Source organism: Mugil cephalus, chromosome 4, assembly GCF_022458985.1.
Source record: "Mugil cephalus isolate CIBA_MC_2020 chromosome 4, CIBA_Mcephalus_1.1, whole genome shotgun sequence".
NCBI lineage: Eukaryota > Metazoa > Chordata > Actinopteri > Mugiliformes > Mugilidae > Mugil > Mugil cephalus.
The window spans coordinates 14,579,509-14,590,971 of NC_061773.1; the positions used below are offsets into that span (position 1 = coordinate 14,579,509).

Here is an 11,463-nt window from a genome sequence, read left to right on the forward strand (position 1 = left end):
AAATAGGGTGATTCTCTGGATAAACTCATGTTAACGCATGACAAATGCATGACAAATTCTTAGGTCAACATGTTAAAAAGAATTAGTTTTTTTTTAAAATACTTCGCTGAAAAAAAAAAAAAAAAACTTGAGCCAGGAATTCTTGTCTGTTCTCCCGAGCAACTGGTCACAGAGTGACTGTGTTCATTATGTCTGAAGAAACTCAAAGGCCAACTGTTATTGTGAAGCTGTGACCTTCAGTAATTGAATAATGACAAAAAGGAGCGTCACAGTCAGGCATGAAGAGCTTCCTCCTCCCGTGGGTGTTGGGAGCGGCGCAGAGATGCATTCCTTCCAGTGAACATCAGCCATCTCTCTCTGTCTCTCTCTTTTTTCCCCCAAATAAAATTAAGTTAATCCTCTGAAGTGTTTGCGGTGTCTCTCTCCGTCTTTTGGCTTGTTTTTCTTCCGTTGTTTGTCCTTGTGTTACGTTTTCACTCCTTGCCAATGTCAGGACTGGTTTCTTACTCCTTTTATGTCAAGTCAAAGGATGCAGCTTAAGTTAGTTCATAGATTTCTCATTGTCAGTCTCTGAAAACTCTTTGCAGGCCCTCGAGTTTTGCAACAAATGTTACTCAAATAGCAGGAAATAATGCCTTGGGTGGGGATTATTTTCTATGGTGAATTAATCCATATTTCCATAGTTTTATGCTTATTTCTTGGAGCAGGATTGTGTGCATGCAGCTGAGTCAAAATAGACTATAATGATCCTCAGTGATGTCGCTTACTGATGTATTTTAGTTGTCTTTGCAAAATTAAATAAAAGGACCTCTGTTGTACGTTGTAAGATGTATGAAGTGTGGTGGTTGGTTATACAAAAAACAGTGTAAACAAAGCATCACCAAATAAAAAAAGATAAATAAATCCAAACAAAGCCATAAAAAGTATTTAAAGTCTGATCAGAATCGACTGAATAGACGACTCAGTTTTCTTGACTATTAGTGGAATAATGTTCCTGTAACAACACTTCTACTGTTCCATGCATTAAAAAACACGAGAGTAAGTAACACTTCAAAAACACAACAATTTTCTTTCAGGAAAAGCTTCATTTTATTAAAACAACGTTTTAACATCGATGTAAAAAAAAAAAAAAAAAAAAAAAACATTGCTTAAAAGATTGATTTTTCAAGCGATCACAAACTTTTTTTTAACCTCCTGGTTATTTCAGCTACTTTGAATTTCAGCTGTGATGTAGTATTCATCACGCCCTGTGCAGACTGTATAAATCAGGTATATATGACCCATGTACACTGATCATCCATAACATTAAGACCACTGACGGGCGATGTGAATGCTAGGTTCATAGATGCATGGGAGGGAACAGGAATGGTTTGAGGAACATGACGAATTCAAGACTCGGACTCTAAAATCCCCACATCTAAAGCGATCGAGCATCTGTGGGATGCGCTTCACAAACGAAGTCTAATCCACAGAGAGCCCACCGTCTGATCAATCAGGACTGTACTGGCGCAAGCTGCACAATATTAGGCAGGTGGTCATAAAGTTGTGGCTGATTGGTGTATGAGCAGCAACGGTGAAGTCATATTTAAAAAAGCAATTGTTCACGAACATCAGTCTGCTGACATCTTTAACCTCAAATGATCCAGTGTTTCACTTTTATACAGTACTTAAAACAGGAAATCCTAATGTCCTGAATCAGTATTAGACTATTCACTAAAACATGTAAATTGTACCATAAAAAAACTGCAAAACAAAAACGATGAGTCCTTCAATAATGGATTGACATCCATCTAAGCTCTCCTCCAACAGAACACACTCTATAAAACGCATCATTACCTAAATCTATACATATCTCTGGTCTACAGTGGCTCTATCGGGTTTGTACAGGCTGACATTAAAGGATTGTTACAGTTTATTACAACGCTTGACTGATTTGATCATTTTGTCCATAATTTCTGTCGGTTATAATATTAACGTAACCGGCCAGGTGACAGATGAGCTATGAGGAAACATTTCCTGTATAACATTTATTTAATCAGGTAACATCAGAGAGAAACTAAGATTTGACTAAAAAGTAGTTTGATGAACCCAGAAATAAACCGTCTCCATCTTGGCTGCGTCTGACTGATGCAAAAGTGGTGAACAAGCGAGAGTGGAGTGTGAGTGGTGGATGGATGGCGCAGAGGCAAACAACGTGAGATCTTATGAATGGAGAGATAAGCTACTAAATTCAGTTTTATACCAGGATGTAACCATGTTTCTTTCTGCTGTAAAGTTGTAACATGGAGGTCTATGGAATATGGAATGACTCACTTTTGGGGCCAGCCTCAAGTGGATAGATTAGGAACTACAGCTCATATTGTGTTGTCTGTGAAGTTTATCAGTCATCCAGGTCATGGTATATGCAAAAACACTTAAGAAAGACAACTGGACTTGAAGAGTTTCTTGAAGACGTTTTGCCACTGCAATTAACAGACTGGACCATGGATGTTCTCATACCTCTGGCCATATAGTCTTATCTAGATAATGTTGGTGTTGGTGTTGGTTTGTTTCAACATTATCTTACAACGTGTATTTCCTGTTTATTGGACTTCCATTTCTCATATCTCAGTTACTAACTCGAGTAGTTGTTGTTTAGAGAAATGTTGGACAAAACTACCAAAACAAGCACAAAGCTCCAATAAACTTCAATGACCCTTTAAAGTTGAAGTGTTTTTCCTGCAGTTCTGTGCCTCAGCACGGCGTCCCGATGGCTGCGCAAGAGTCTTTCACTTTGTTGTAGACGGCAACTTCCACCGGCAACATGCTCTTCATGGTCTCCTCTTTGCCGGAAGGAGACAGGGAGGACGGTGAGGGCGACGTCGGGGAGGAGACGGGGGAGGAGAGCGGGGAGGAGAGGGTGGAGGCGGCGGCGGTGGAGGCGGAGGAGGACGAGGAGCAGCTGCCGTCGGGGAGGCACTCTTCGCAGCAGCAGCAGCAGCAGTCCATGAAGGCCTGTCCCAGCGAGCGGCACAGGCACAGCAGCAGCACCGGCGTCGCCGAGCAACGCGCAAACAGCAGGAACTGTCCGACCAGGCCCAGCGCGGGCAGAGCCAGGGCCGGGAGCGCGGCGGACACGGAGGCAGAGACGTAGGCCAGCGTGATGTTCCAAACGCTCTCCGGCAAGTTGCACGAGATGTACAACACGGTGAGCGCCATCACGGTGGAGCGAAGCCTCTGCTCCCTCACTGTCTGCTTTTTCTTTGTCGAGGAGGAGGACGATGATGAGGAGGAGGAGCACCTGACGGGCACTTTGTCACTGTTGGGTTTGTGCGGAAACTGCTGGGCTAACACCTGCCTCGTCACCAAGTCGCAGGCCAGAGTGAAGAGCAGTGGCAAACAGAGGTAGCACCCAAAGAACCACCACATGCGGGCCTCATGGTAGGTCAGCACCAGGGAGTAGATGTTCTCTGGGAGCTCCACAGACGGCTCACGGACGCAGATGTCCACCTTAAACACGTCGGTTCGGGCTCTGAAGGCTGCCATCAGTGAGCCTCCGGCCTGGCTTTGCTGCAGGTCTGCGGGTAGCTTCGGCAAATTGACGGTTTCCTGGAGGAGCTGCCACAGCAGCAGCTCAGGGGCGGCCAGCACCATGGAGCCCACCCAGATGACGGACAGCTTGGACAGGATGGACTGGCACGGCTCCACCTTCGGAGTCTGATGGGGCCCGGGGCCAGTGGCCGCGTGGAAGCGATCAATGCTCAGGGCGCAGAGGCTGAACGTGGCCACGCCCAAGGAGGTCACCTGACAAGAAAAAATTACTTTCTTAAGACACTTAATAAGGGCCAGTCCAGGGGGCAGACGGACAACTATTCACAACTGCGATTATTCATTATCCTTCTGCTGTGAGGTGACAATACCAACCACGACACATCATGCTGCTCTCATCCATCAAATCCACAGTCAACATTAAAGTCGTTTGTGTTTTTGTGTCAAGTTAAGTTGAGCTAGCAACTACTGCTACTTTCAGGTTATTCTAAAGATTTTGTAAACTACCACTATTTCTAGTCCAACTTTAAATTCATAATTTGTTTACTTCTGACACACAGTGACACTGGCATTAGCTTCGACAATTAAAGGTCCATTGTATTAAGAATAATTTTAACAGTTATGTGTATCATCACCTATAACAAACAAAAAAATATTTTGTTTATATCTTCCACAGACTCTGTCATGTGATTGCTACAGTAGCCCAGAGCGGACAAACCAAACACTGTATCTAAAGATGGTCTTTCACTCTTCTGTGTTCTCTTTGGTCTCCAGAGAAGTGAGAGGCATTTAGTTGTTTGCAATCTACAATCTGACCATTAGATGTCCCTAAATCCTACACACTGGTCCTTTAAGTTGGTGGATTGGTGGATTTCAACATGCTGAATCCAAGTAGTGCCAACGGTGCAGGACAAGCCTCTAAAACTATGTTCACCTACAGTTAGACTCCAGCAAACAGCCGACCGCCGACTGGGCACAGATTTTTTCTTGTCACCAGACTTGGATCTTTGACTTCATGATGTGAAGTTTTCTGATATGGTTGTTTATCTTTGGCACTGATGATACAGTGACCAAACACTATCAGTTGGAAAAACTGCAGCTCCAGTTTCCACCCAAGTACTTCACCTTAAATTTATGGCTACTATAATTTATGGCTGCTCTCTATGCTCGGACGGCACCCTACACCCTGTGACTGACTCTGGCCCACTGCTGAAGGTGCTTCCTTCCTTCCTGCTGCCGTGAAGTTTAACAATCAGCCCTGATCCCACTAGACCACATACACACACACACTGGACTAAAACATGGACAATCCCAACACTCTTTATTCCTTGTTGTGCAATATGGCTTGTAAATGATCTACTCAGCATACAAACATATGATTTCTTATTTGAGTTATCTTACTTTACGAAATTCCCTTTTCTCTTGTAACCCTGCATTAGACTGCCGTCTTGTCCATAAAATTAATATGCCATATTAACTGTGGCACTTTGTTACTATATGGACATAAAAAAAACTGTCAGCTCTGCTTCAAAACAATACGATACACAATAACAACTTCTGATTTCATTTATATGTCACCTCTAGCTTGCCTCAAAGTTTAACCTGTGTTCAAAACTGGTTTGAGGATTTATCTTTGCCAAAGCTACAGGACCAAGACCAAAGTTACAAACACAGTTGGCTGTTGAGAATAAAAGAAACACAGGCTCATGGAGGGAAGAGGGAGCCATTAGGTTGTAACACCTCTCCGCCCGCTGACTGGGAACAGTTATTGGTGCCTCGTGCACATTAAAGTCTGTTCTTTTGGCCAGAAACACGGACTATCATTACAGAGACTTGTCCTCCCTCTGTGAGTGCTTAATGACCTCAAACGGTTAAGACACAACTCAAGATAATTAACACTGAGCTTTAATTAGCATGTAAATGGTTGAACTAACAGAGCACAGGGGCAGCTGGCAGCCTGACCTGCTTTAAACACTGCTCAATAAAAGAGCATTTTAAAATACGTTAATTAATTAGCCGGAAATTAATTCAGCCATTAGCATAAAAATAGGTGCAGCAACAAAGAATAGAGGAGGCCGGCAGCCTGACCTTGTTAAAGACTGCTTCATACAAGCTGTTATTACAAATTACAAAAACTCCACTTCGCTGATCTGAAGCTCTGTAGGAGGACAGAGCTGGTTCAGAGCCAAAAACAAAGAACTAGGCAGGCTGCCGGACTCCCCGTTGAAACCGACTGATGAAACTGCTGGAAACACAAGATGCTATTAGAGCTCCGCTTCATTGATCTGTGAGCGTGAATCTAGATTAATCAAGTTGTTTCTTGGTCATTTAACTTTCCAATTCTCCGGACTGTCCGCATGAACAATAAGTCATTATTATTATGTCAACTTTCAGCAAATTCATGTCAAGGCTGATGATTAGAGTGGAAACAAGTGATTGACTAATCTATTTATTGACAAAAAAGACATTCATCTACGCAAATTGGTTGTCATTCGCAAGCGTCAGCTTCAAAAATGTTCCTCTTTTCTTTGTTTTACGTTCCTGTGCACCACTTTTAGTAGTAATCATATATCTGTACACCACGTTTTAACATTTAATGGGCTAAATAATAACCGACTGATCATGAAAAACATTTATACTCATAGGTACAACAAATCATAATCATAATCTGGGATTCAGAGTCAGATCTTTGAGTCTGAGGTGCAGACTAAAGAACCTTTAGTTCTACAAGGTGGGTGGTTCAATTCCCAGTTCTTGCTGAGTATGTCTGTGGGGAAAAATGATTATGGCTCTTTGGGCCATAAATCCTGTATTGTATGTCCATACATATCTGTAACAGCAGAGATGTCCCAGCTGATCAAGACTAACACAAAGAGACAACCATTCGCACTCAAGAGAGATCCACAGAAAGTTTAGAACCACTAATCAACCTAATACACATGTCTTTGGATTGTAGATCTCTGGCTCAACTTTTCTCCCTTCAGAGCTGACATCCTGGACTACAAAAGGACCTCTCTCTGTCTCACGGAGAAATCGAGGCCCAGACAGCAGCACCAATGTTAGCAATTCGTTTTCATTACCGAGACTTAGTTTGGATCTCTTACTCCTGCACCTGCAAACAAACACCACATGAGTTTCAGATGACTACGTCTCTGTGTTTGGTTGTAGTCTGAGGAAGAAGAGTCGCTTCATGTGGGGCCCCGTCAATGGTTCATAACAGACCGCTGAAGAGACCAAACAGACCATAACAGCTCATTTGTTCAAAGACCGTGGAAGCCAAAGACGGACAAAGACACAAATGGGCCATTCATCGTTGACCTGGAGGTCTCTGCATTAAACTGGAAATTAATAGTGAGTTATTTATAGGGTGTGAAAGCTGCACTAATGTTAAGGTTGTTTATGCAAAAATCTGGATTACATCTGACAGAAAACTAACAAACTTTGATTTCAGCAAGTAAAGTAGTTAAGTAAAAACTTTAATGAATTGGCTGCTTGAGTAAAACTGACCTCTATTCACAGCTTTCACAATGCGAGGAGTTGGTGTTTTGAAATATTTTGATCACTGAATTATATATTTAAATATTCAAAGAAGTGAATTTGTTCTCTGGGAAATTGTCTGGACTTTCCCCCCAGTCTATAGCAGGATGAAAACATTTGAATATCAATAGACTAAAAAGAAACTGGACTAAGCATTGGAGACAATAAAATATAAAATCTCAATAGAACGTTTTTTGATGACTTTAAACTTTAAAATAACAAAAAACATGTGATCTATTCATTCTTTAACTTTTCTTAAATTGTGTTATATGTGTTAAATGAATGCCTTATTGATTTATGGTTAGATTTATTTAGTATTTTAATGGTGTGGTTGATGAAATTAAATACCATTTCAACATTTTGGTCACTGTAAAATCAATTATAAAATGTCAAATATTTTATCAGTACTTTACATTAAGTCTTCTCATTAGGCGTCAGTAATGTTCATAGTGTATAACTATTTAATTGTTTTCTAACACCAGATCCAAGTGTTTATTGTAGATTTATTAACTATGAGTAAAACGTGACTTTATGATTGCTAATAAATACCGAATAAACGGTCATCATTGGTTTATTAAATGTAAACTGGGGAGCACCTGCCCCTCGCGCGCACGTTCAGCTTCTCCTCCTCACCTCCAGGTACGGCACGAGCCGGCAGGACAAGTCTCCTAGTAACCTCGTCAAGGTGAGCTCGTGGAAGATGACCACGGGAAGGCAGAAGAAGAGCACGAGGAAGTCCCAGAAGGCCAGCCCCGCCAGGATCGAGTTCCACGCGCTCTTCAGGTAGAAGTTGTGCCACACGATGCACATGAGCGCGAGGTTCCCCACGATTCCCGCGGCGAACAGGACGAGCGCGAGCAGCATGACCGCGTACGCCCAATAGGAGCCGTCGGTGACCGGGAACAGGGGGTTGAGGAGCCCAGAGTCCCGGCTGGTGGAGGAGGAGGAGTTACCTGGCGAGGTGTGCCGGTGTGACCGTGGGGTGGTAAAGTAGCCGCTCGGGTCGTCGTAGGGCCGCGGCTGCCCGTAAATGTTTGGGGGGTGCGGGTCTCGTTTTTTCCCATCTTTGGCGCCCCGAGGCACTCTCTTCACACCGGTAAGTCCAGAAGTCTCAACCCGGTCCAGAGCGCTTCTTTCCGGCGAGAGAGACGTCTCCATCCCCGCTGCTCCCGCATCCTCCGGCGCAGACACGGACTGGTCCGTGTGGACGTGACGGAGCTCCACGGTCCGCAGAAAGAGAAGCAAAAAACACCAAACCGGGCTCATTTTTTAACGAAAAGTGTCTGGTCCGTGTTATGTGTCTCTGTAACAGACATGTGCTGAAAGTAAAAGAAAAAAACTTTACTCCTGAAATATAAAATGTCCCAAACAGTTTGTCTCACAGTCCGTCCTCTCTGCGGTCCTGATGCAAAAGTTTGGAGTCTGCAGCTCAGCTCTTTGTTATTAATTCAACAGTCCCACGACTGAATGGACACAACACCGAGCCTCCGGTCTGACCTTTCAAAATAAAACACAGCGGTACAGCCCCATGTCTTCAGTTTATAAATAAAACTAGACAGTTTGTGAAACTGAGCTCGGTCAAAAACATTTCCATCATATTGGATCCATGGCATCACACGGGATATGTTAAAAGGAGAAGTGCATCCCAACATGTTAGACTTTTTACAGGAAGTTACATCAATTGACTTCAGCAGACACAGACAAATTAGTCACAGCTGCTACTTTTACATTCATAGTATTTCTTCAACCTCAATGAAGTCCTTCTGATTGGAGATTAAACAGCTTAACTCTTTAAATGAACAAGATATTTGTTTGCATGCTACAAAACATCCATAACTCCAGACATTTTCAAGCCTCTGGTCTGACCTTTCAAAATAAAACACAGCTGTACAGCCCCATGTCTTCAGTTTATAAATACAATTAGACAATTTTTGAAACTGGGCTCGGTCAAAAACATTTCCATCATGTTGGATACTGACTCAGTAAAACAAATCATCTGTATTCAAACCAAGGACCACTACTGCACGATAGTGACTGCGGTATTTTGTCTGTGAATATGCATCAACGAAGCACAAGATTTTAGAAGAAGTTTTAGAATTTTTTATTTTTTTAACCATCAGTTTAGCAAACAAATTCAGCCTGGATGGTTTGCAGTTGTTCAGGAATAAATTGGGATACTGAATGAATTTTAATTTTTACCAGAAAATTCATAAGATCACCAGCTGTAACACATCATGGTTCATCCTGAAGTGAAGCCTAACTGTCCTCAACAAACATTTGCACTGAAACCAGAGTCAGACTAAATTAAAGCTAATTACTGAGCTTACATGGGGCTGATAGGCATATTATTCTCCTCACATACCCCCCCATCCAGAGACTGAGTATTAAGCCCCTGCAGATGCCAGATAGACTCTGATACTGCACTGCACCTTGTGTAAACATGCTGCTATACATGCAATATTCATACTGGTCACTTTAAATATCCTTGAGTGCACTACTACTTCTCATCTCATCTTATTTTATTCTTAAATTCTATTTTTTATTTTAACTTGTTATTCTATTTTATAGTTCCTATTCTATATTTATATTATTTATATATCTCAGGTCTGTACATTATACCAAGAGCTGCTGAACAGAATTTCGTTGTGCCTTGCATAATGACAATAAAGATTCTTGATTCTTGATATTAATGTCTTCATCTAATGAAAATGAATTCATAAAATTTCGAAAATATTTCAAATTTGGCAATAATCAATCAGCACTCAGAAACATAAACACATGATAATGTCTGTTTAAGTTCTTTTGTTTAGCTTTAAATTTAGTTCAAATTAGTTCTATTAATATTTCTCTGTATCTCTCCTGCATCTCTAGACAATGGCATCAAATTCAGGAAACATCTTTAAATAAATAAACAATTCAATTTAAAGATGTATGTGATCACACACAGAAAGAACACAATTATTGGGAAGCACATTGGTACTTTTATTGATATTGTGACAGTCAGTAAAGAAAAATGACTGAATGCAGTTATGTTAGTAGGCTGAAATGAAACCTTTCCCTCGTATAACTAACAACTGTCTTATGTGTTATGAGAGTGGTCTCAATCCTCTCATTTACCTCCACACCCTCATGAGAATAACTGTCCCTCGGGAAATGTTGAACAATTCTTTTACCCATTAAAACACATTCAAACACACAGAAACACCCACCTCATGTCTGTCATGTCAGTGATTCCTTGGTCAAGTAGTGCAGCTTTACCAACAGGTAGAAAGTTGCAATATACAAATAAATTCATTTATCATTTGAGGTTATCATAAGGTTAGAGTCTGTTTGTTAACACTTTAACATTGTGCTTTTTAAATGCTGCACGATGTAACATGTCGTTTTCTTCTGATTTCCTTATCATCAGTATCTGGTGTGCAACTATAACATCAACTAAAGTATCCAGTCATTCATTTGTATTTTATTTGGACAAACCTGTTGAGTCCATCATAATCTTCATCATCATCATCGTCGTCGTCGTCGTCCTCGTCCTCCGTCAATGACGTCATCACATTAGAGCGACATCAAGGGAAAGGTTTTGCCTTTGATGTGCTGCGATGACGTCACGGCCGAAAACTTATAACTTCAGGGCAGAAATCTGTCAGAACTATTCGCTACGATAAACTACGTTTAACGCCGCATAGACTACTGTCAACACACCCCCGGAAATCAAACACCGTTAGATACTTCGAACAACCGTTCTTAATCACTGACAACAAGCGCCACCTACAGGCCATAACTGTCAACTACATTTTGATACATCGTGATCAGATATGTACTCACATCAGGCATCGAGAAGAGCACAGGCTCGCACTCCCCACCTTCACCAGCACATGCAACCGACAGGAGTGCCCCTCACTATGCACTCACAACAGGGATCGTACAGAGCACAGACTCGTGCCCCCCAGCATCGCCATCCTCAGGGTGACGTGCAACCCACAGGAGTGCCCCCCAGCTCAGATATGCACTCACATCAGGGCTCGCGCAGAGCACAGACTCGCGCCCCCCAGCATCGCCATCCTCAGGGTGACGTGCAACCCACAGGAGTGCCCCCGAGCTCAGATATGCACTCACATCAGGGATCGTACAGAGCACAGACTCATGCCCCCCAGCATCGCCATCCTCAGGATGACGTGCAACCCACAGGAGTGCCCCCCAGCTCAGATATGCACTCACATCAGGGATCGTACAGAGCACAGACTCGTGCCCCCCAGCATCGCCATCCTCAGGGTGACATGCAACCGACAGGAGTGCCCCCCAGCTCAGATATGCACTCACATCAGGGATCATACAGAGCACAGACTCGTGCCCCCCAGCATCGCCATCCTCAGGATGACGTGCAACCCACAGGAGTGC

The 11,463-nt window shown here is 42.6% G+C and overlaps 1 protein-coding gene across 1 annotated transcript; it reads right to left on the reverse strand.

Moving 5' to 3' along the window:
* Positions 1–1,074: 1,074 nt before the first annotated feature.
* gpr37l1a (G protein-coupled receptor 37 like 1a) lies at positions 1,075–8,510 on the reverse strand. The gene is made up of 2 exons (XM_047584087.1): positions 7,699–8,510; positions 1,075–3,783 (listed from the first exon to the last, which is right to left on the reverse strand). The coding sequence occupies exons 1-2, from the start codon at positions 8,329–8,331 to the stop codon at positions 2,734–2,736; spliced, it is 1,683 nt and encodes a 560-aa protein (XP_047440043.1). The 5' UTR covers positions 8,332–8,510; the 3' UTR covers positions 1,075–2,733.
* Between the last annotated feature and the right edge of the window lie 2,953 nt (positions 8,511–11,463).